The sequence below is a fragment of the Artibeus jamaicensis genome, unplaced genomic scaffold, assembly GCF_021234435.1.
Source record: "Artibeus jamaicensis isolate MK-2021 breed Jamaican fruit bat unplaced genomic scaffold, CSHL_Jam_final contig_525, whole genome shotgun sequence".
NCBI classification, from domain to species: Eukaryota; Metazoa; Chordata; class Mammalia; order Chiroptera; family Phyllostomidae; genus Artibeus; species Artibeus jamaicensis.
The window spans coordinates 11298951-11323345 of NW_026521874.1; the positions used below are offsets into that span (position 1 = coordinate 11298951).

General features: G+C 53.8%; 1 protein-coding gene and 1 long non-coding RNA gene across 2 annotated transcripts; one reads left to right on the forward strand and one right to left on the reverse strand.

The window, feature by feature from the left end:
- Nucleotides 1–1998: 1998 nt before the first annotated feature.
- Nucleotides 1999–22917, forward strand: GLTP (glycolipid transfer protein). Its single transcript, XM_037156215.2, has 5 exons — nt 1999–2263; nt 16287–16345; nt 17362–17495; nt 19743–19893; nt 21745–22917. The coding sequence occupies exons 1-5, from the start codon at nt 2161–2163 to the stop codon at nt 21925–21927; spliced, it is 630 nt and encodes a 209-aa protein (XP_037012110.2). The 5' UTR covers nt 1999–2160; the 3' UTR covers nt 21928–22917.
- On the reverse strand, nt 13507–16610 carry LOC128628093 (uncharacterized). The gene is made up of 3 exons (XR_008392425.1): nt 15348–16610; nt 14921–15201; nt 13507–14697 (listed from the first exon to the last, which is right to left on the reverse strand). It is a non-coding gene; the product is annotated as an uncharacterized LOC128628093 (long non-coding RNA).
- Nucleotides 22918–24395: the final 1478 nt, after the last annotated feature.

The following is a 24395-nucleotide window of genomic DNA, read 5'->3' on the forward strand; positions in this document are numbered from 1 at the left end:
TGAAGGGCTCACAGCTCTGGGCACTGATTGGCCTGGTGAAGAGCCCCAGCGCCCTGCAGATGGGCCGTGGGATCCCCGGTCCTGCACAGTCCACCCCTCCTTCTGTACAACACTTGGCTCACAGTGACCATTGATGCTGCCAGCTTGACCCCGGGTACCAGGTCCATCCCTATTATAAACTATGAGAAAGCAAGACCAGAGCCATGAACTATTTCAGCCTATCAAACTATGTTCCAGGGCAAGAAAATTCTTCCAGACTTGAATTTCTGGTATCAGCCATGCAAAGTTGAGAAATTAGGGTGTCTGACGCTGGAGGTCGTGCCGTGGGTTGTGATCTCTGTGAAATTGATGGAGGCGTCTGAGAGGGGGTGGGGCTCTGGCACACTAGTCAGGATGCCAGGTTGGCTGGTGATACTTCAAGGAGATGTTATCTTAGGGTGCCTGAGGTGGTGAGGCTGGGTGTGGTGGGAACAAGCCGAAGCTGATGACTCGGGTGCCTATCAGTGGGAGATCTGCTTGGTGGGACCTGCCAGGGTCTGGGTTACAAGCGAGAAGAGTTGAGAGCTTTGTTGCCCCAGACGCTCTCACCCCCTGGCTCTACTTGGGTCATGCCCTTGGTTTGGAACACCCTCTCCTCTCACCTGCACCCTGAAAGATTACATTGGAAATATCTAATATGGCTCAGCCATTATTTTTCGGGCACTAGTGATTTCTCATGGGCCCCTTAGGGTAAAATCCAAGCTCTACACCACCTTCTGCCTAATCCAACATACTGCAGCCCCTGCTCAATGCTCTGAGTTGGGCTCCCACCACATCACTCCCTCCCCTTGTCTCCCTGGTTGCTTGCACATGGCCAGCTCTTTGGAACCTTAGGGCTTTTGCAAAGGCTCCAGCCACTGGCTGTCTCCCACTTCTTTGGGTCTCAGCTTAAATGCAGTCACCTCTTCAAAGGGATTTACTGCTCCTAAGCCCCTACATGCTAGCTCAGCCATGCCCTCAGTCATCCTCTGTCACTTCCAGTTTTATTTTCCTTTATACTCATCAATATCTGAAATTGTCTTTATTTATTGGTGTATTGTATCGTCTCCCCAACTAGAATGTCAGCTTCATGAGCGCAGGGATTCTGTTGCGTTATCATCACTTTAAGGCCAATGCCCACCCAGCCCAGGGCATGGCCCAAAGCCCAGTCACAACGAGTCTTCGTTCTGGAATGGATGAGAAGCCCTCAACAACCGTGGGCTAGATTTTTGGAGAAGGTGGGCGTTGGGTTTTAAGACACAAGCATCTAGGTGGGACGTGGCTGAGGTGAATTGTGCTTCAAGTATCCTGGGAGGTTTGGGTGAGGTCAGGTTTGTGGAAGCAGGAGCGCTGTCGGGGGTGGTAGAGTTGGGCTGTAAACTGGGCTGTTGGGACCAGACTGGACCCCAGATTTCAGGAAACACGAGGCCCAGTTAGGCATGGCTGAGTTGGCCTGTGCCTTGAGGAATGGGTGAGCAGTGGGACGGAGAAGAATCAAGGTTCCCCGCTGGTTGTTGCTAAAAAGAATTGTGACCTGATAATTGTCTGCAGGTCACCTGGGGCTGTTGGGGAAAACAGGTGTCCAGAGGGGCGCTGGCTGGGTTGGGCTGTGCCCTGGGCTGGTGTGTGGGTTGTGAGTTATGACCTGGGCAGCTGCACGCCCCCATCAGGGAAGGACTGGGTCCAGGCTTGACAGCCCGAGATAGGGAGACCTCGGCGGAGGCGGCAGGAAACGCACCTAGGAGCGGCTTACCTGGGCGCATTCGGAATCAATCCCGAGTTCGCGCGCTTCCGCGTCGGGACCGATCAGTCCCGCCCCCCGACCAATGGGGGTGCGGAGATCCGCGACGACGGGCACGGATTGGGCAGAAGGGCACTACGGCTGGCGAGGATTGGGCACGGCTGGGCAGGGGCGGGCGGCGCGGCGGGCCCCTTAGATGCTCCGCCGGCGGGCGGCGCTGAGCGCTCGGCTACGCGGGCGCGGCGCGAGCGGAAGTGGCGACGCTGGCGTCCCGGGAGTCTGCGGCCGGCAGCAGTGACGGCCCCGCCAGTGACCGCCCCGGCGCTGACGGCGGCGGCCGAGGGGGCGGCGTGGACGCCCGCGGCGCCGGTTGGGGTATCACCGCGGGCCTCGACCCCGAAATGGCGCTGCTGGCCGAGCACCTGCTGAAGCCGCTGCCCGCGGACAAGCAGATCGAGACCGGGCCCTTCCTCGAGGCGGTGTCCCACCTGCCGCCCTTCTTCGGTGAGCCGGGGTGAAGGGGGGAGCCGGCCGCAGCCCTGCCCCAGAACGCTTCTGAAGGCGCCCGCACCTTCCTGCTCCGGAGCATCCCCGAATCATCCCTGCCCTGAACTTCTCAAATCCTATATCCCCGGCACCCCAGATCCCTTCTTTTCCTCCAAGCACCCCAAATTCTTCTTATTGCTCAAAAATCCTCCCTCCTATACTGGTCACATCCTCCATCTCTCCCCAGACATCTCAACCCTCCGTCTCTCCAGACACCTCACATTCCACCATATCCATCAGGTGACTCCCAGGGGCTGCCAGGTCTCCAGACCTCCAGCCCCCGGCATCACACCCCACCGCTTCTCCCCCAAGTCCCTTTATTCCTCACCTCATCGTTCCCTTCCTTTTAGGATGGCTCTCAACTCCCTCCCTTTAAAATGAATCCTCCATTCGTGGTAACGCTTTCATTTCCTTAAAATCTTCCAGCCTCTCCCGCACACCGCACAGGACCTATGAGCTCTTCTTCCCTCAGAATGCCCCCCATTCCACGCCAAAGACCCCCCCACACACACACACATATACACGCATATACACACACTCCAAGGGCATGAAGCCTTGCAGCGTGAGAAGGGAGTTTGGGAAATGAGTCACAAAACTCTAGGGCCTCTTTTTAGAGGGAACCCCCTAAAGTTTTTCCTCCATGTAGAACAGAGGTCAGTACTGGGGGTGGGGGCTGCTTGGAGCGGGTGATGTCAGACACAGGGTACTTGGCTTGGGCTGTAAATGAAGGCCCCTCCCCTATATGTCATTTCCAGGAAGGTCTAAGGGGCGCGGGAAGGCAGTCCCTGCACCAGTTTCAGACCCTCCTTCCTGCCTTCCCTCAGCCCAGCCCAGGCTCTGGATGGAAAATGGGAAATAGAAGACAGTACCATCTGCCTCTGCCCTTTGCCTTTTGGATCCTGGGTACAGGATGCAACCTGAGCTTCTGCTTTCTTCTATTCCATACGGGCTTGCCCTGTGTCCTGCCCTGTGGGTTCATTTGGTGGCCTTGCAGGATGACACCAGTCCCCAGGGCAGTCTAGCTGAAACCCACAAATGGACAGAATCTTAACACTGACTTGGGCTGAAGGGATTTGGCCCTTAGGGCAGTCAGTCCCTTTATCCCTAGTGGATGATCAGGGCTGATTGTGGTTTTGGTTACCTGGAGTCCTATCCTCCACCTCTTGGGCCTCAGTGTCCCCATCTGTGAAATGGGGATGCTGATCTCCAGGGCCAGTTGTGAGGAGTCAATGAAATGCTGTGTCTAAAGGTGTGTGGCCTTAGTGCCAAGTAGCTCTTAGCTGGGGCTGGTGTTATTTAAGTTCCTGGATCCAGCTCTAATTCCTTCATATAGTAGACGATTAATCAATGTTTGAATGATGCAGTTGCCTGGTTCATATGATTCTCAGACCTGCGGAGGCAACCTAAGAACAGGATCTCGTGCATTTTTGTCCACTGCTGCGTCCCCAGTGCCAGAACAGTGCCTGGCATGTAGTAGGTGCTCAGTTGGTACTTGTTAAATGTACGAACCATTCTCACTGCACCATTCTCACTGCCGGCATCACAGTGTTGCAGGCAGGGGTTTGGGAGCTGACTGGCTATGACCTTAAAGAGTTGTTAATTTCTGTGTCACTTTCCCCCTCTTTGGCTCCATGAACATCTGCAGGACAGCCAGCTTACCCTGGACAAGGATCTGGAATCGGTTTAAGCTAGTGGTTCTCAACAGAGGACACTGGGTAAGGAAGCAATGGGGTGCTACTGGCATTTAGTGCGTGGAGTCCAGGGATGGTGCAAAACATCCTGCAATGCCCTGGGCAGTCCCACCACAGAAAATCCACACAGCCCCAAATGTCAGCAGTGCCAAGGCAGGTAGGCCTTGAGTTAAACTCAGTGGCCTTTTCCTCCCTTATCTTCTGTAAGGTTACCCATCACTTAAGCATGGTGGCAGGGGTGGGGAGTGTGCCTTCATTTGATGCAATTATCTGACTGGTTTTAGAGGGAAGGGGATGGTGGCAGCTGGAGCCAGCAGTGATCTGGGGCCAGGGCTGAAGAGCATCCCCTCCCCCTTTCCCTGATCTCAAAGGACCCTTGTCTTTGCTGCGAGTCACGTGCTGTGGGCTGTCACATCTGTTGATAGAAGCACCATTTACACAGAAGCCTCAGTGGGTTGGCCCGCAGAGGGTAATTCTTAGCGCTCTAAAAAAAAAAATGACAATCTATTTCGAACCATTATGCTCTTCTGGGGGGAGACTTTCTCCTGAGGGTTTAAGTTTTAAGAGGATGGGAGCATCTCTGGGACTTGGGGGGTCAAGAGAGATCCGCCGTCAGCTCCAACACAGGGGCTTTGTCTAGAAAGATCTCAGGAGTGTCTGGTCACCTGGGTGATCTGGGTGGTGGGTGTGTCTTGAATGGAGGAGCTCTGGGAAACTGGGTGTGAGGCGTCTGAGGCATCGAAGCCACAGTTCCCTCCCAGTCACCGTTTTCTGTACTGTGGCACTGCTGGCCTTTGGGGCTGGATCATTCTTTGTGGTGGGGCCGGCCTGTGCTTTGTAAGATGTTTAGCAGCATCTCTGGCCTCTATCTACTAGATGCCAGTGGTACCTCTTCTTCCCAAGGTGGGACAACCAAAAGTATCTGTAAGGGGACAAAATGACCCCTGGATGAGAACCAGTATAAATAGGGCAATGGGCCGAAAAGCTGCGTTTTAAGAGAATATCTAATTTTCTATCACAGATCTGTTTCTCAGAGGAAAATGGACAAGAAGTGACAAATAGAACTCTCCCTGTCATTTATCGAGCACCTACTATGTACTGAGTGTTCTAAGTACATCAGTTCACTTAATCCTCTCAGCCCTTTTAGGTAGGGCTTTGTTTTTTTTCGTGAAAGATTTTATTTTATATTTTCTAACTTTTAGAGAGAGGGGAAGGGAGGGAGAAGAGAGAGAAAAACATCGATCGAACTCCTTTTACATGCATGCGAACCGGGGTCCGAATCTGCAACCCAGGCCATGTCCCCGACCGGGAGTCAAACCAGCAACTTTTTGCTTTGCAGGATGGCACCCGTCCAACAGAGCCACACTGGCCCGGGTGAGATGGGGCTTTTTAGAGAGAAAATCTCTGCTGGTGTTTTAGAGCGTTTTCTTTCCAGATGCTTTTTTCTCGATCTTCAAGGGAGAGTGTATACGCTGCTTTTTCTACCTAACAATACAGCTCCACCATCTACTCGTGTCATCCTCTCTCTCCAGGGCTGCTTCGAATCCCACTGTTTGAAGGTGGCCATGACCCATGTACCTAGTCCCCTGCTGGTGCACATTCACACCGCTCCTCTCTCCCTCCTTTTCCGTCTGGTAAACAACACTACAGTGAACATCCTTATGTTTATTTCTCTGCATACTTCTTTTGTTATTTCTCATTTCTAGAAGCGAAGTCGCTAGAGCAACCACATTTCTTAAAGCTCCGTTGGGGGTGGTTTGCGATCAAGTTGGTTGGGCTCAGATGTGACTTAGAGTGCCCACATCTTGGGCTTGCCCTTCCTCCATATGTCCGGCCTGAGTTGCTCGAGTCGTGCAGGTTTCACTGTGTCCACTTAGAGGCCAGCTCTTTGTTCATCTTCTCTCTCCACCTTGACCCTGTAATTGGATCTCAGGTCTGACTGATCAGCTTGCAGCTGACTTCTGTGAGGCCTGCTCTCTCCTCTTTTAGGTCAGTTTTCCAGCTGTTCTGGAGCATCTACAATTGGAGGGCAGAGGGAGAGGGAAGGAGAGACTTAGATGTCATTTTGTCTCATCACTCCCTGCCTAGGAGCCTCTGTGGCTCCCTATTACCCCGCCTTAAAGTCTGTGTTGCTGCCTTTGTGAAGCCCCGAAAAAGGTCCCAGGCTGTCGCTTGCGTCTGGAGCCTTGGGTCAGTCTCTCTGGCTGGCACACCACGTCTGTCCAGCCCACTGCCTTCCTTTTTCCTGGCTGGGTTCCCCTCATCCTAAGGAGTCCGCTTAGCAGTCACCTTATCTAGAAAGTAGTCTTCCCTGACTCCCACGGAGCCTACCACATTCTGAGACTGGGAGTTGTTTCAGTGCTGGTTCGCCGAGTGAGTGCTATGCGTTCCGTTCCCGTGTTTTTGGAGTTCCTTCTAAAAGCGTTTTGCTTTTCTCTTTCTTTCTGAATTACAATACATAATTCATAGCCTGACGTTATTAATGTCTGTGGCAGACGTTATTAATCAGTCATATACTGTCTTCCCCTGTGAGTCTAGGCACGGCCTCAGTGTCCCAGCACAACCATTCGGGGTCAGTTAGAGTCTCATGAGATGACACCTGTTTACTCTCACTGCTTACAAAGAGACCAAGGATGCTGGGGCGGTGATGTTTTTCACCTCTCAGTTCCTGAGATGGGAATTCCAGGGGCCTCTGAGCTTAAATAAATGGATGTGCATTGAATGGGGCCTTCCAGGCACCTGACGCTCAGTCCTAGAATAACCCCTGCAAGGGTGGTTTTCCTTCACTTTGGTTCAGTGCTTGCTCTGTTTTGGGGGCACCAACAGCAGCCCAGAAGCACAGAATTATCTTGTTTTACAACCGAGAAACAGAGCCCCGCCCTGGCTGGTGTGGCTCAGTGGATTGAGCACTGGCCTGCGAACCAAAAAAAGGATGCCGGTTCCATTCCCAGTCAGGACACATGTCTGGGTTGCAGGCCAGATCCCCAGTAGGGGGCGTGTGGGAGGCAACCACACACTGATGTTTCCCTCCTTCTCTTTCTCCCTCCCTTCCTCTCTCTCTAAAAATAAATAAATATTTTTTTTTAAAAAGAGAAACAGCCCACGGAGTTTCAGTGACTCACCCAGGGTCACACAGCCAACATGTGATTATAGAGCCAGTTGACGACTCAGACCTCTGGACTCCTTAGGAGCGCTTTTGCCTCCGAGCCTGCCTGCTGCCCCGGCTCCTGGGGAGGAGGAGACCCCCAGTGGAGCCGGCCTGCTTGGCCACCGGAGACGTGTGTCGGCACCATGGCGCCTGTGCACCCTGCTGGGAGCCCCAGACCAGACGTGCAGGTTTTCTCTGAGGCGTGTGCTTCATAATTGGCCGGCCAGGCCGGGCCCACACCTCCTGCTTATTAGAATGCAAATGTGAATAACTGGGGTGTGGACGTCCTCCGTGGGTAGGCCCCGAGCAGGCCAGTTTTTCTTCTAATTGGGACACCGCATCAACCCCCTGGGAACCAGCTCCGGCCGCACCCCGTGGCCCGTGAGTGAGGGGCTCCCCTTCCTCAGGGGCAGGGGTGTCCCTGCTGCCGTGAGCACCTTCCAGGGCCTGGGCCCACCGGTTACACCTGGGCAGTGTTTTTGCTTTTAGGTTTATACCAACACGTGTTTATTTTGTGTTTTGTGTAGAGCACCCTAAGAAAGAGAAACAAGAGACTGTATTCTTTCCTTAACAGGCCAGGTACCATTTCGGTTGGGTGTTTGTTGAGAGCCGATGTCCGTAGGAGCAGGGTATGGACTGTGTGCCCAAGAGGGCCACTTCTAGGAGGAAGAAGCAGTGTTCTGTGGGGCCAAGAAGCCACATACACACTTTCTGCAGTGCATTCTGTGGTTTGGAGACAGCCTGCAGACTCCCATCATCAGTGGGAGGTGCGTTTGCAAGTAGTCAGTGAGGAGCCTTTAGGAGCACCTACTGTGTGCCAGATACCACGTGGGTGCATCATGCTCATGATCTCCTCTGGCCTGAGCAAGATCTGAGGGACAGCTGATGAGAGGGTTGTTCTGCTGTGTAACAGCCAGTGAGCCATCTGTTTTGACATCTCCGCGGGGAGAAGTCACTTCGAACCTGGGTCTGAGGTCCACTGCAGTCCATGCTGGGAACACCAGAGATGAGTGGAGGAAAACGTGGGGGTTGGCACAAAGCTGAGCCAGGCTGAGCCAGAGCCCTGGTTCTGGGGTGCCAAAGCTGTGTGTCCCACCCGAGTTCTGCCCATCTCTGAGCCTTCTGTAAGCCTGGGAAACTTGGCTTCCTGGGAGAGCTGATGGGGGAGATCTTGTGGTCTCAGGCCATTAGAAACTTTCCCTCCTGCCACACAGCCCTTGGGAAAGAAGGATCCTCCAAGAAGTTGGAGGTCTGGGTCTTAAAGACCAGCTGCCAGCTGAGCTGCCTGGCTGCTGAAGTCTGAGACCAGCTCCGGTGCCCTCGTTTATAATGTCCGAAGGTCAGCATGAGAGTGCAGACCAATGGTGCCTGCCTGCTCTGTCCCCAGTGATGGGCATTGGGTCCTCTTGATCCTCTGTGTTGAGAAAAGACTGGTCCTGAGGCCTGGCCTCCACTCCTGGAGGGAATAGATGGACGTGCAGGAGGGGAAGGACCCAAGTGCCCGCTTCGTCACTTGCTAGCTCATCTAGCCACTTGCCTCCCTCCGTTCCTCGTCCATGTGGTGTCTACTGCACAGGGCTGCTTGGAGGCACAGAGCCCCCGTGTGAACCCCTCAGAAGCAGAAGTCAGGGCACAGCAGCGCCCCTGGCAGAGTGGAGCCCCCGGTAGAGCCCCAGCCAGTGCTGAACTGGAAGGGCATGGAAAGAACGGGTGACAAAGGGCTTTGTGAAATTCGCACAGCCCCTATCGTAGCCTCTGCAACCTCTCGTTTTGAGTGGTTCCCACTGGTCAAGCATCGAGCCAGCTCATATCACATTTCCAGTCCTTATAAAGATCTTATACATTAGAAGGAATTGGCACCATCCTATAGAAGAAGAAACCGAGGTTCAGAGCATGAAGGGATTTGACCTGGTCATGCAGCCAGAAAGTGACCCCATGGCCGGGGAGGCCAGCACACCCCTATGTTGGAAGCCTTCTTCGGAGTCAGGAAAGGGGGAGGGGAACTGGTGGGAGGGGCCATCTGGTAGGACCCGTGCTTATTTCAAGTTGCTTATTAGAATGGACACGTTAGACTCCAGTCCTGGGTTTCAGTGTTTCAGTTTTAAAAAATGGCCTGGGTGAAAAAGAAAAAAAATGGCCTGGGTGGATGTTAACTCCTTTTGTTGCATTCTTCCAGTGTTACTTGTATCAGGGCTTGGGTTTTCTCTCTCTTTTTTTTTTTTTTTTTTTTTAGTGTTAAGCTTTTAAAAGTCATTACAGCAGATTAGTCCTCTCCAGGGTCCTGTAAAAACCTGCTTTCTACCCTGTGGTTACGCAGCCAACTCGTGCTTCCTGGTGTTGAGAAATAATTCATTATCTGCATTGCTGTTTCTCCAAGTTTTTTGCTCCACTCCCTTCTGAGATCTCTCTCTCTCTTTTTTTTATAGTCTGGCATACATTTGAGGTTGTTATTTTATGACAGAAGGATTCCTGCTGATTTTACTCATGGCAGTCAGTCGGTACCTACCATTTTTCTCTCCCTACCTCACTTCCTTCCCATCCTCTTTTTCTCTTTTTAAAAAATATTTAATTAATTTATTTTTAAAGAGAGGGGAAAGGAAGGAGAGAGAGAGGCAGAGAAACATCAGTGTATGGTTGGCTCTCACGTGCCCCCCTACTGGGGACCAGGCCCTTTGCCCTGACTGGGAATGGAACCTGCGACCCTTTCTTGCACAGGCCCACGCTCAGTCCACTGAGCCACACCAGCCAGGGCTCCCTTCCTCTCTTTTTCCTTTGATTTCTTAACCACCCGATCATTCTTTTGTATGATCCATTCTTTTGTATGATCCATCCTTTCTAAAGGAAGGCTTTGCTTATTGAAAAAGATGAAAATGATGCTGTAATAATAGTGATAAGCATGAAGACCACCTTCTACTTTATTGAGCATTGACTAGGCACCAGACACTGCTTACTTATACAACCCTCACAGCAGCCCTATGGGGGGAGCATTTTAGCCTCTTTTTATAGACAAGGAAACTGGGGTGCAGAGAAGCTGGTTTCTCCCAGGCCACAACAAGGGAGAAATCGTCGTCCCATTGCATTCCCAACCCAAGGCTGTGTTCAGACAGAGAGCGTTGGTGTGTCCCAGGGGTGATTTTTAAAAGCCACACTTGGCCCGAACGCACGGGCACATACGGGGCAGGCCATCCCGCAGGCCAGTTCCCAGCAGGGGATGCATGAAAGGCAACCATACATCGATGTTTCTCTCTCTCTCCTTACCTTCCCCTCTGAAGATAAATAAATAAATCTTAAAATAAATAAATAAATAAATAAAAGCCACACTTGGGATTGTTTTGTGAACATTCTGCCCCCTTTAGATGGGAGAATTTGCAGGAGGAGGGTTTAGTTGAGGAAGGCGGGCATTCTCAGGGCTCTCGTCCTTCAAAACGGGCCTTTTCGCAAACTGAGCCTCGAAGCACGTGTGCACACACAGCACCCCCACATGCCCGCGATTAGTAAATGATTCATTGCCACCAGTGGTAATTCGAGTGCCTCCCATTTGAACTCTGTAACCCAGGACTCTTAAGGTAATCTGCCCCCGTGAACTTCATAATGGAACCTCATTACCCAGCTATTGTGGCGGGGGGGGGGGTTGAATTGGAAATGGAACCTCCCCCAGCCAGGTGCCTGGCCTGTGATGCAGGCCACCCAGCCTTCCTTTTTTTTTTAAATTTAAATATTTCATTTATTTATTTTTAGAGAGGGGGGAATGGGAAGGAGAAAGAGAGGGAGAGAAACATCAATGTGTGGTTGCCTCTCGGGTGTCCCCTACTGGGGACCTGGCCCGCAACCCAGGCATGTGCCCTGACTGGGAATCAAACCAGAGACCCTTTGTTTCACAGGCGCATGCTCAATCCACTGAGCTACACCAGCCAGGGCCTGACCTTCCTTTTTGAAATAAGCACCCAGGGCTGAGTTCGGTGTTCCCCCCATTCTGAATCATGCAGCCCGAAATGGAAGCTGTGCATCTTAAAAACAGAACGCTTTTTGTTCTAGGATGAAAAATACCCCTGAGAGGCGATGAGAGGGTGGGCGATTTGGTCACCTGGTTAGCTGCCCAAGGCCAGGACATCACCTGTCATTGGAGATGGCTGTCTGAAGGGGCAGCTCACACAGCAGAATGTCCAGACGTGCGTTGTGGCCTAGCTCGGAGCGTGCCTGGCTGAGGCCTTCCAACCACGCTGAAGCCAGAAAAAGAGGAAGCGAGTGGTTCTGTGTGGCGCGTGGTGACTGCTGGCATGGGGGAGAGCTGCTTGCTGCCTGGGCCATCGGAGCTGGGCCATCGGAGATCCAGGCAGGAAGTCCTGGGTGCCTCTCCACCAGCCGGAATGGTCACAGAGGTCGTGCACAGAATGCTTGCTCGGCGCCTGTCTCCTCTTGTTCTGCAGGTGACGCTGACATAGGTGGCTGTTTGTTTTCCAAGTCTGTAGCAGAAACCTAGCAGGGAGAGGTGACCGTCAACTGCCAAGGGTTTTTTTTTTTTTTTTAAATACACAAAGCTTTCCTAAAAACCTGAAGACATGCCATGTAAAGCCACTTAGTGAAGGGCTGAGGGCAGCCTGTGACATTGCTGGGTCACACCTTTATCATCATTCCTATTTTCGATGACGGCCCTGTTTAGCAAACCACAAATGGCTTGCTGTACGAAAGCAGGGACAGTTTGGTTCTGTTGTGATGAGTCCTCTCCAGAACGGTGCTACTAGAGAAGGTTGGTGAGTTCATAAAATTCGGTAGATGGAAAACATGCGTCTTAATTTCATTTTCTTTCTGGTACTGAGGTTAGGTGCCTTCATTTCTTCTGTGGATTGCCCATTTCTCTAGAGGGTTGGGGTTTTTTTTCTTGCTGATTTCTGAGCTCTTTACACACAAACCAGCCTTGCGCCCTATCAGTTTGTTGTTTGGCGTCAACTGGTGACGGGACTTCCCCAGATACAAGGTTTCTGGGTTTTGCAATCAGGTTTATTGATCTTTTTCTTGTGCCTCCGGGGCAAAAGAGCAGGCTTAGGAAAACCTGTACGGAACAGAAGGGGCCATTTGCCACACATTCCAGACAACCAAGGCTTTGTGTTTAGAATCCGTGCCTGAGAGCTTGTCCCACCAGGATGGTAGAATCCTATCTGATGGTTTTTTTTGTTTTCTGTTTTTACTTGGTCTGTTTTTGAGAGCTCTTCCTGGAGGCAAGATGAGGAGCTAGAAAACCATCCCAGTCCAAACCCCCTCCCTTTCTCCCTCCCTCCCTCCCGGCATGTTCTGGGTGGCATCTTAAAGAGCATGTTTTGCTGGCAATAGAAAGAAACAGGTTTGGGGAAACTGTAAAACTGGTCAAACTGGAAGAGCAATATCGGGGCCTGGCCGTGCTCTGTGGGAAAGGTGGGGGGGGCTGGATAATTGGCTGGATATGTGTCACGGGGTGTCCGGAGCAGGGCCCAGCTTGAGTTTACACTATTAGAAAGGCCACCGTGTGTTTAGGGACTAAAATCGTCTTCTGCTTTTCCTTGTTTTTTATTGACTTCACCCAAACAGATGGAAATATTCTAGAAAGAAAGGCGAGGGGGCAGCGGAACCAGCCTTGGCGCTCGCTGTCTGTGTGCCTGGCTCTCGCTCTGTGGCCCTGGGCAAGTTGCTTGGCTTTTCTGGGCTTGGTGGCCTTGGGCTGCACCAAAGACACACAGGAGTCCAGAACCTTCGGTGGGCCACGCTGAAACGGGTGTCAGCCCAACTGCACCCGGAACCCCTCCTGTTAAGGGACCTGAGCCCAGTGTGGTTACATCCCTTGTCCAGAGTCACATCGGAGTTGAGATGCGAACCCAGGCCCGGCTGACTCGGGAGCAGCACAGGGCTTCTCCCCTAATCAGGTGGCCCGTTTACAGGTGCGCCGGCTCTGACTTCAGTGTGCAGGAGTGTGTGGTGAGGCGCCTCTCCTGCTGGCGACCTCCTCCGGACTCAGCAGAGAGCTGGATTCTGGGGTCCTGCCACCCCGCTTATTCTTCTCTGCTTCTGCTCCACTCCCAGTCCCAGAAGTACGCGTTTGTCCCCACACCCCCATCCCACAGTTGAGCAGCCGCTCTGTCCCTGTGTGGTGGCCACAACACACAATACAGCTGCCATCCGGCCAGCTCCTGCTGACCACAGTGGCCTCGTGACCCATGTAGTGCACTGTCAGGAAAACAAAAAACAAAAAGCCTTTCTCCCCACCGCCAGGGCATGGTCGCTCGGATCTGCTGTTTTCAGAGCCAGGAAAGCCAAGACAGCATTTTTCTGCATCTCAGACTGACCACTGGGGTGCAGACTGACGTGCGCGCTGACTGACCTGAGTCACTGGGAAGAGCTGAGAAACTGCTTGCATGGTAGACGGCGGGCTGCTCCCCAGCCCTGGCTCCGCACCTTCTCCGGGAGCAGCAGTCATCACGGCCAGAGCTCTGAGCGCCCCCACTATGCGTAGGACACCCTCCCGCCCTCATGGCAGCCCCCAGAGCCCTACAGGCGATGTCCCTCACACACGGGAACCAAGGTCCAAGCCCCTTCCCATAGCCTCTGCCGTCTTGATTAATGGGTGGTTAGAAGTAGCACACTGGGTCAGTCTGAACTGTGAGAAGTGGATCGAGCAACTGCCTGGCAGGAAATACGCCTCTAGAGTCACGTTCTGCACTATACAGTAAGCACCCACTGGGGACACAGCCCACTGGGGCCAGGGCACCTGGGATCAGATGGCTCAGGCGGCCGGTAGCCTCGGCCCAGCGCCTTGGGGCAGCTGCTCGTGGCCACCCTGGGGGAGGGTTCCAGCGTGGCCTCCTCCTGGGAGATTTGCTCCCAGTCGTGGAGAAGAGAGTGCTCACGGCTCAGCCTGAGGATCCTGTACCAGGAGACCCAGTCCCAAGGAGTGGCCTCGGGAAGGAGAGTAGGGGTGTCGGGGGCTGCAGGCTGAGTGTGTTCCCACTCGGTGGAAACTCTGGGGGACCCGGGAGCTCCCATGCACAGCCTGGTGACACCTGGGTGACATTTGCTGGACCACGGAGTCTGAGCCTCATATGAAGTCACAAAAATAACTACAAAGTCTATTTGTTCAGTGTGCATACCTGGTGCTCTGCTAAACAAATTCAGTGCACAATTTTTAATTTGTACAAGCTTGTGAAACAACTACTGTTACTGCCCCTTTTAAACTTGGTTGTGTGAGAAGGCACAGTGTTTCCACCTACGCCTCCATCTTGGCGGAAGTCATGTCACTGCCCCTTTGCCATGTGGGGAAACTGAGTCACACAGGCCAGGAGACTTGCTCAGCCGGGGAGCAGTCGGGCCAGGAGTCCAGCCTGGGCTGTCCCTAACCCGCCTTTGCATTCAGTTATGGGCTATTTCATTTATAATGTCTAGTGCTGTTTCTCCACTGTACCTCTTTGCACAGCTGTGATTAGAATGTCCCAGATGGCTGTCCAGGTGTGCTGGGCCACCTTGGATGGAATTCAGCCTGTAGGTGTCCTTCTATCCTCAGTTCCTGTGCACCAGGGCCCCTGGCTGGCCTGTGGGCAAGAGAAAGTGGGCACTGACGTTTACTTCTGTGGGTTTGGGACCCACAGTGGCATCTGTGTCCCCTGGGCTCTGGGTACCACAGGGAGGACAGTGAGCAGGGGTTGCCTGTGTTCGGGCTCTGAGGGTGGAGCCCACACCGAGCCACCCAGGAGAGGGCTGGCCGTTCCCTGTTGGGTGCCTCTGCCCTCTGGGCCCTGAGCACGGAGCTCTGACCTGTGGGATGTGGATGTCTCTGGCCCATGAGCCTGGTGGGTCGCAAAGGAGGCAAAGGATCAGAGGCAGGTCACAGGCTGCTTGCATTTGACGTGGAGCCGAGAGTTCCAGGCATGGCCAGGTTCTAGGCCTACATTTCATTCACTCAAACTCATCCCCCATTTCAGGATGCTCTGGTGTTCTATGAGCTGCCAAGAAATAAAGATAGGGCACTGGCTGGGTAGATCGGTCGGTTGGAGTGTAGTCCCAATCAATGTTTCTCTTTCTCCCCTCCTCTCTCTCTAAAAGCAATGAAAAAATGTCCTTGGATTAGGATTAAAATAAAAGAACCAATGAATGCATAATTAAGTGGAACAATAAATTCTCCCCCCGCCTTCCTCTCTCTCTCTAAAAATCATAAATTAAAAAAAAAAGAAATGAAAAATACCTTCAACTGAGAACATTCCTATTGCAGAGATGCACAAAATATGTGTCCCGGGAGCGGATCGTTTTAAGTCGCCCTCACAGCACCTCTGTGATTGGTCCTGGTGTCCCGTTTGCCAGATGGGACAGTTGATGCTCAGAGGGTGAAGGGATTCACCCCCCAAGCCCACACGACCGGAGCGTGCAGAATGGGGTGGGTGTCTAGGCCAAGTTCACGCTCTGTTAAGTGACTGATTCTCTTGCTGGTGTATTCTCTTAGGCTTTTATGCAGAGTCTCAGGACCATGGAGCCTCGGGGTCATCAGCTCATTTCTTCCGTATAAGCTGGTGATTGCGAAGGTCCTCTTTAATAAATCTGGTCCCTCTTCTCCCACCTCATAAGATTCCTCAGTCCGCCTCCAGGCCAGCTGGCTAATTTGCAGTGATCTGCCTTGTTGGCCAAGATGGGGTTTTCAGACCATTAGTTCTGCGAGATACGTACGACACAGCTATGCTGTCCAATACGGTAGCCACTGGCCACATGTGGCTCTTTAAATTCAAATGAATGAGAGTTAAATAAAATTACAAATTCAGTTGCTCCGTCCGGCCGCCCACATTCCAAGGGCTCAGCGGCTCCCTGCAGCCGACGGCGCAGATACAGAACGTTTCCGTCACTGCTGTGAGTTCTGTGGGACAGCTCAGTTCTCGTGCGGAGGGCGCTGCGGACTGAGGAGTTTGCCGCTCCCCAGGGTGTTCCAGTCGAATTGCAAAGGCTCTGACGAGACCTGCCGTGGGAATCTGGTCTCGCCAGGAGCCAAGCACGCCAAGCGTACTTGCCCAAGGACATTTTTACTCCTATAAACAGCTCTGCCTTTCCTTAAACACGTCGAGGGATCCCCCCTCCTGACCACAGGCCTCCGTGGCCCTTTCTGGGGATCTAATGCCTCGTATCGTTTTCTCCCCAGACTGCCTGGGGTCCCCGGTGTTTACGCCCATCAAGTCGGACATAAGTGGCAACATCACGGTACGTACTTGGCCCAGCAGCTGTGACCCAGGCATCCCATCAGGAATCTAAACCTGCCCCGAGTCACCGAGACCCTGCCCCCTGCCTTAAGCCTCCTGGGCTGAGGGACGGGAAGGGGACATGGAAGACAGCCTTGGCCTCCAGCTCCCCTGAATCGGGGCTTGAGGCTGTTGGTCCCAGTGTGAGGTCACGCCAGCCAGTCACAGCCTGACTGGGACCCCAGTCTGAGGGTTGACCTAGAAGGAGCCCACTGGTTCTTGTATCCACCCCCCACACCCCCAAATAGCTAAACTCTCAGTCCATGGTGCGCCGGCCCAGCCCTTCCCGCCCCCCCCCCCCCCGTCCAGGAGTGCCCGGTGCACCCCCCAGCATCTGAGCCTCTCTCCCCGCAACGACCCTCTTAGGGCCCAACCCAGGCCTAGGCCACACTGCAGCCTTTGAGCCTGGCTCTGTTGTCATTCCTGCTTTACAGATGAGGAAGCTCAGAGAGGTTGAAGGACTCAGCTGAGGTCGCACAGCAGGGAAGTGGCTTAGGTGGGGTTCAGGCCCAAACTGCCCGGCTCCACTCAGATGCCTTCTCCTAGAGCCTCTGAACCCTCAGAGTGTCTTTCCACTGGTCTGCACAAGCGAAACTTCAGGTGCTTGCTGTCGGAGGTGCTGCCCCCACAGCCAGCCCGGGCAGGAGCCGCTCCGGTACCCATGCAGACTGGTACCAGCTGTGTCACCTTGGGCACCACACTGCCCCTTGTAGTGTCAATTCCCTCACCTGCAAATGGGGACGGTGACAGAGCAACATCAGGGCCACTGTGAGCATCAGGGACAGCAGCGCCCGTGAAGCACTTGGCACGTCCCGCGCGTGGCAGGTGCTGATACGTGTGAGCGGTCCCGGTAGTTACCGCTACAACAAGCCCGGTGACCGTCCTCGGCGCTGGCAGAGCGCCCCTCCACCCAGGCTGCTGGCCGCTCGCCTGCGGGCTCCGCCTTTCCAACGAGAAACCCCGTGTGCTCCGTTTCAGAAAATCAAAGCTGTGTACGACACCGACCCGACCAAGTTCCGGACCCTGCAGAACATCCTGGAGGTGGAGAAGGAGATGTACGGGGCGGAGTGGCCCAAAGTGGGGGCCACGCTGGCGCTGATGTGGCTGAAAAGGTGATGGGCCTGGGTGGCAGGGCGTGTGGCTGTGGGTCCCGGGCGCCTGCGCGGCCAAGGAGGCATCCTTCCCTGCCCCTGCCCCACTGCGTCCGCTCTGGTGGGGAAGGACCTGCACTTCGTTCCTTTCACACGGCGCTTTTCTTCCTCTGTGCTTGTTGGTGACTGGGAACAAGCAGCCCAGGGGCCAAGGCCCGCCTGCTGGTGACAGTCCCCTGTCCCAGTCTGGTCAGAGGCAGAGCAAGCTAGCACACCCTCTGGGCCTGTGCTTGGCTCTTTTTGGTTTGTTTGTTTAATTGATTTCTTAGAGAGAGGGAGGGAGAGGTCGATTTGTTGTTCCACTTTTTAAAAAATTGTAATTTATTTTTAAAATGTTACATGTCTTTTTAAAAAATTTCCCCTGCTTAAAAAAAAAAAAGACATTATTTATTTATTTTCAGACAGAGGGGAAAGAAGGGAGAAAGACAGGGAGAGAAACATCAATGTGTGGTTGCCTCTCACATGCCCCTAACTGGGGACCTGGCTTGCAACCCAGGCATGTGCCCTGGGAATCAAACTGATGACCTTGCAGCTCACAGGCCGGCACGCCATGCGCTGAGCCACACCAGCCAGGGCTGTTGTCCCCCTTACTTATGCATTCATTGTTTGCTTCTTGTATGTGCCCCAACTGGGAGGAGGTTGATTCTGCATCTTTAGTGTATCGGATTGGCGTTCCAACCCACTGACCTACCCGGCCAGGACTGTGCTGAGGTCCTTATAAGACTGATCACATTTCACGTGCTGTGAGTCAGACGTGGTGCGGCCCCCATCTCTCTGAGGAGGCCCCTGAGCCTTCTGGAGGCCAAATCATGTGCCCAGGTCACCAGGTAGACCCAGGTACGCTGCCCAGAGACACCTGGTCTGGGCCGGTCACGTCATGCACGTGGTGCATTTGTATGTTTTGACAGCTTGTTGACAGAAACGCAGCGTCTCTGTAGTTTGCACAGGTTCATCCTGTGGGCTGGAGGCAGGGTCCCCGAGGAGGGATTTGCACCCAGATGACCTGACCCCAGAGTTGACAGTGCTCGTAGCCACTACACTTACTGTCCTGGCACAAACACTCGCATCCCCGTGTGGTTGTCGCCGTTTCACAGATGAGGCCCCCGAGGCTCCGAGAGGCCAGGCAGCTCTCTTGCTCAGCTCGCACTGCTCTCCACCGGCCACAGAATTCTCCTTTAGCTGTGCAAATGCTGCAGCCCGGCAGCCGCTCCGAAGCCCACAACCCGTTCCCTGCCCCCCAGGGGTCCCAGTGTTGCCTCTCTCTAGGGCCTGGAGCCGCGAGGGGTGCCCCTCCCTGTCCTCGCCCCCACCCCAGACTAACCCCCCAACATGCACTTGTTAGGTAAAATGTGGGTGTGGCCACGTGGGCATCCGAGAAGGTAGCCTGTTGTTAACACCCGTACAGCATGTTTTAGAATTGCCCCACCAAGGTACTACCTTTGTCAGGCAGGGAGAGCCACAGACCCAGAAGCAGGAACGCCCCTGGGCCACCCATCGCAGGCACGTGGGTCTCAGAGGAGCAGAGCGGAGGGTGACATTCTGATCAGATTGTTGGAGTCCACATCGGGCGTGGGCGGAGCCAGGCTGCTGGGAGGGCAGGTGCAGGCGGACGCCAACAAGTGGAGCACGTAGTGAGCGCCTGCTGTGTGCTGCCCGGGGTGCAGGCCGAGCGGGGCGCCACGTCACATGAGGCACAGACCCTCCTAGGGTATCGCCGTCTGGGCAGGGTGTCAGGCTGGTGGGTGGATCCCGACAGCAGGATATCAGAGCCTGGAGCAGAGAGGGCAGGAGGGCTTCCTGGAGGAGGGTGGCCGAGCAGAGTCTCCAAGACATAGCAGGAGGGTCCCAGGCAGACTAGGCCTTGCAGAGGCGGGAGGGCAGAAGAGGCCTGTTGTGTCCGAGGACATGAGCGAATGGTCCTGGGCCCTACATCCCGGGAGGCACCGTGTTCAGTGGCTGCCACCAAGCTTCGTGTGAACAAGGAGCATGGGCGATGCTCTGTTGAGCCCGAGGTCACATGACATGGGAGCCGGTGTAAAGATGGAATCAGGGAATTCCACTCCCTTCCGCGTATGTGTGTATTCCTGGCACCCAGCAGGCGCCCCGATTCAGAGGAGTCGGGGCCTGCGGTGCGCAGGGGCTGCTGGCCGGTCCGCAGGCAGCAGCGGGCAGTGTCCTAAAGAGCTTCTGTCTTCCCTCCGGGCGCAGAGGCCTCCGATTCATCCAGGTCTTCCTCCAGAGCATCTGTGACGGCGAGCGGGACGAGAACCACCCCAACCTCATCCGTGTCAACGCCACCAAGGCCTACGAGATGGCACTGAAGAAGTACCACGGCTGGATCGTGCAGAAGATCTTCCAGGTGAGCCGGGAGGGCCGGGCTGTCCCTGGGCTGGAGGATCCGCTCCCTGCTCTGCCGCTCCTCAGCTGTGGCCACTCGGAGCCTGCGCTTGTCCCCCAGGCTCAGGAAGGGCTCCCCTGTCCCTGCGGGGGGACTGGTGCACTGAGGGAGGGGCCCCATCGGTGGCCATGGAGGAGCCATGCTAGGTTCTCCCTGGTGCCCTGTCGAGGCACCTCATCCTAGGGAGCCTGATCGGGGGGCCGTGGGAGAAACCCGGTCTGGACTCTGAGGGCTCAGGGGGATGGTGGGCTGGCGTGATTGGCCCCTCGGATTCAGCCTAGATCCTCACTGTGAGCAGTGTGGGAGGGGGTGCAGAGCCCAGGGGGGCATCTGCTGAAAGGAAACTGGTCCACGGGGCTCTCGGTGGCTTCTGTTGGGGTGACATTGGCCATTGTTCCTGGAAACAGGCTCAAACACCAGCCTTGTTACTTGAGGGGCCCCGGGGTCACCAGGCTCGGAGGCCCCGCTGGGAGATGTTCGGAGGCCCTCAGGGCGCCCCGCACCGTCACAGGCCGCCCTGCGTCTCTCGGCCTCTTCATCCACCCAGCCTGTCATGACCAACCCTCCTTCTGCAGCTCCCTCGCCCGCGCAGTCTCACTCCCAAAGCTGGGGTTTCATGGGCCGGCCTCTTTCCACGCTGGACAGGCCATGGGCAGGAGAGCCAATCACCAGGCAGGAAATAGGGGCACCTCTCGGCCGTGTGCCCTGGCTGGACACAGGGCCCATCCCCGTGGGAACCTCCCGCTGCCCCCAAGGACCTTGCAGCCGCCCCCTCAGCAGTGGCGGCACACCCGTGGTGTATGATCTTCACCAGTGCACCACGAGGCGGGTGCTTCCCTTACCCCCATTTCACAGATGAAGAAACTAAGGCTCAGAGAGGTTATCTCGCTGGAGGTCACCCAGATGGGAGCTGGGATCTGTGCCCTGAGCCTCAGTGTCCTCGCCTTTCTTTCAGGGGGTGGGTGAGAAGCAGGCCCTGCCTCAAAGGGTCATCGTGAAAGGAAACGAGTTAATCCGTGTCACGTGCTCTGCATGTGGTTCACACTCTGTGTACCGAAGCTAAAGCTGCTTCTTTTCGTAATGACACGACAATTATTTGTCACTTCCTCGCCTCTCAAACTTGTAGCATGTTTTCCCTCTGGCTCTCAAATTCTCTAATTTTCCACTTCTCTGGACTTTTCAAGTGGCAGGGAGGCCCTGAAATTTAGGCGAGTGTCACCCCCTAAAGGACAAAAGGGGTCACAGATTTAGCGGCCCTCTCCCCTGTGCAGAAAGTGGGTTTTCTGAAGAAGCTGTTTACCTTCGCAGAGCAGGCTAACCCATGGTGGGCACCTACTGTGTGCCTGGTGCTGTGCCGAGCACCTACTGTGTGCCTGGTGTTGTCCTGAGCACCTACTGTATGCCTGGCACTGTGCTGAGTACCTACTGTGTGCCTGGCACTGTGCTGAGTACCTACTGTGTGCCGGGCTCTGTGCTGAGCACTTTGCACAACGTTAATCCTCACAAGAGCCACCCAGTTAGAAGGGTGCCATGATAATGCCCATTTTACGGATGAGGAAGCCGAGGCTCAGAGAAGCTAAGTAACTTGCTCAATGCCCACAGCTAGCGACTCCTTCCTGCTGTCCCTCACGGGGGTATAGAAGGGAACACACGTCACCCTTTGCCTTCTCCTTTCCCTTCCAATGCCATGGATAGCACAGCCCCCTGGCCAACAGGGCCCTCGGGGACATGCCCTCCCAGAGCCAGCGCCCCGCGCCTGGCCTGGGGAGCCGGGCCCCTAACACCGCTGTCTCTCCTCCCACCCGTCTCAAGGCAGCGCTGTATGCAGCGCCCTACAAGTCCGACTTCCTGAAAGCGCTCTCCAAGGGGCAGAACGTGACAGAGGAGGAGTGCCTGGAGAAGGTCCGCCTCTTCCTGGTCAACTACACGGCCACCATCGACGTCATCTACGAGATGTACACCAAGATGAACGCCGAGCTCAACTACAAGGTGTAGGCGTGCCCAGCGGCGGCCACGCCGGGCCGCCTGCTGCCCCGCTCACCGCCACTCGCAGAAACAGACAAACCCGAATCACTGTGAATCCAGCTGGCGGGCCACCCCCTGGCCTGTGCCCCCAGAGCGGCCCAGAGCCTGGCTGGGGTCTGCAGGGGAGGGCCTCGGTTTGGTACAAGTCATTTTTAGGGTGTCTACCCTAAGGGAGCAATAAGTAACTACCCCACTTCCAAATCACCTTTGAATTTCACAGCAGCACAGACTGCTGTGCCTTCATTTCAGTGTGGTAAAAATCAATTAACGTTGCTAATGAATCAAGTCCTAGGGTGTTTGGTTCCCCCCGACGTGGGGTGCATGTCGGGGGGAGTCCCGTCAGGCCATACACCTCACTTTAAACAGGAGGATCCGGCGCAGTGATGCTTGGGTGTTTTAAGGACCACAAGGAGTTTGATTTGAAATTATTCAAGACCCTGTTGTGGATTTTTTTTTCTTTTTTTTGAGCAAACTGGTGAGTGTTCTCGTGTGGCTGCGCCGGCCTCACGGCCTTGTCACCCTAGACCCTACTCTTCCTGTCTTTTTCCAGACAGGTTTTTATAGCTGAAAACAACCAGCAAGCCTTTGATAGCTATGACCAAGGGGACTTTATGTCACAGCTGTCGGGCACAAACAGTTGACCAGAGATGACGGGATTTGCGTTCTTCTGCGTAATTGTTTTCTTCAGGGACAGCCCTTGCAACCTGAGAAACTGCCCACCCTGTGTGTTTTCTCACGGGGGAGGCCACGAGCCCCCCGGATGCTGAGACCCCAGGAAACGCCTCGCTGCCTTAACTCTCCTTGCCGGCGCTAAAAAGAGCTGTATTTTGGAAAGTGTTGGGGGTGAATAGAAGAACCCCCAAACAACTGATGTGTGTTAAAAACCCAATGAGGAACAATTGGTGATTTTTATGCAGAAACTAAATAATTCTTAATAAACAAATCTCTATTTTGGAATCACATCTGTGTGCTGTTTTGGTTCTTGAATCTTTTTCTTCCTGGATTAGAGGTTGTCGCTGGGGACCAGCCAAGGACCTGTTTTCTAGCTTTTGTGGTTTAAAAACAAATAGAACTGGTTGCCACATTGAGGAACTGGGGAAATTTCACATCAAAGTCTTGATTTCTAGCTTCCTTTGAAAACTCAGACTACCTAGCAGGACCTGAGAGATGGCTGCCACCTTAGCTGGACAGGATAAGTGGGCGGATGTGTTTCCCACTTTGCCTCAGTCCCCACCAGTCCCTGATGCATCCCCAACCCAGTGATCTGTTGTTATTTACACGTTGTTATGGGCTGATGCTTTTTCTGAGACTCGAGTTAAGTGTGGGTGCCATATTCATTTTACCTCATTTCTGCTCCCACAGAACTAACAGTCTAGTGGGCAGGATGGAGCAGTAAATTTAGAGTGGTCAGTGCCTGGAGGGAGTCTGGGGACACAGCTGAGTGGCCATGTCCTGGGACAGTGCATCTCAGGGAGTCAGGGCCCTGATGGAAGGCCGGGAGGCTGGCCGAGGAGACAGGGCAGGGGATACTTAAGGGCAAAGGCAAAGACCTGGTGGCTTGACTTAGAGCACGCTGTGTGTGTGTGTGTGTGTGTGTGTGTGTGTGTGTGTGTGTGTGTATGAGATATGCTATCAAGGGATTAGAACTTGACCTTGAAAATTATGGAACAGCTTCAAGGGTCTTGTGCACAACACAGTCAGATACCCAGTGTGGAAGGCTCCCTCTGTTATGACCAACAGATGGACATTTGAATTGTTCTTACTGTGTCTGATGCAATATGTTCTAATATTGCTAGCGATAGCAATACTACTGATCTTTCTAAGCTCCAGCTGCCCTGTAGGGTTTTTTCCCCTTTGGGTTTTATAGAAATATAAAATTATGCCAACAAATTAAAAGAATTCTTTTTTTCTTTTGTTTTATTTAGTTATTTTTCTTTTTAATTTCTTTTTTATTGATTATGCCATTACAGTTGTTCTATTCCCCCCTTCATTCCCCTCCACCCTACCCCCCGTCCCCACCATTACCCCCCCTTTAGTTTATGTCCATGTCTCTCAAGTTCTTTAGATTCTATATTTCCCATACTATTCTTGCCCCCCCCCATCAATTTTCTATCTACTGTCTATGCTACTTATTTTCTGTACCTTCTTCCCCCTTCTCCTCCCACTCCCCTGTTGCTAACCCTCCTTGAGATCTTCATTTCTATGGTTCCATTCCTGATCTACCTGTCCTTTTAGTTTGCTTTTGTTTTAGGTGTGGTTGTTAATAACTGTGAGTTTGCTGTCCTTTCACTGTTCATGTTTTTTTAACTTCTTTTTCTTAGATAAGTCCCTTTAACATTTCATATAATAAGGGCTTGGTGATGATGAACTCCTTGAATTTGATCTTAGAAGCACTTTATCTGTCCTTCCATTCTAAATGAAAGCTTTGCTGGATAGAG

What these genes read in the sequence shown, in the direction of transcription:
- GLTP (XM_037156215.2), top strand. Translation starts at nt 2,161, where the DNA reads ATGGCGCTGCTGGCCGAGCACCTGCTGAAGCCGCTGCCCGCGGACAAG. An exon ending in GCGCTGATGTGGCTGAAAAG is followed by an intron (nt 17,496 to 19,742) that starts GTGATGGGCCTG and finishes CTCCGGGCGCAG; the next exon opens with AGGCCTCCGATTCATCCAGG. An exon ending in TCGTGCAGAAGATCTTCCAG is followed by an intron (nt 19,894 to 21,744) that starts GTGAGCCGGGAG and finishes ACCCGTCTCAAG; the next exon opens with GCAGCGCTGTATGCAGCGCC.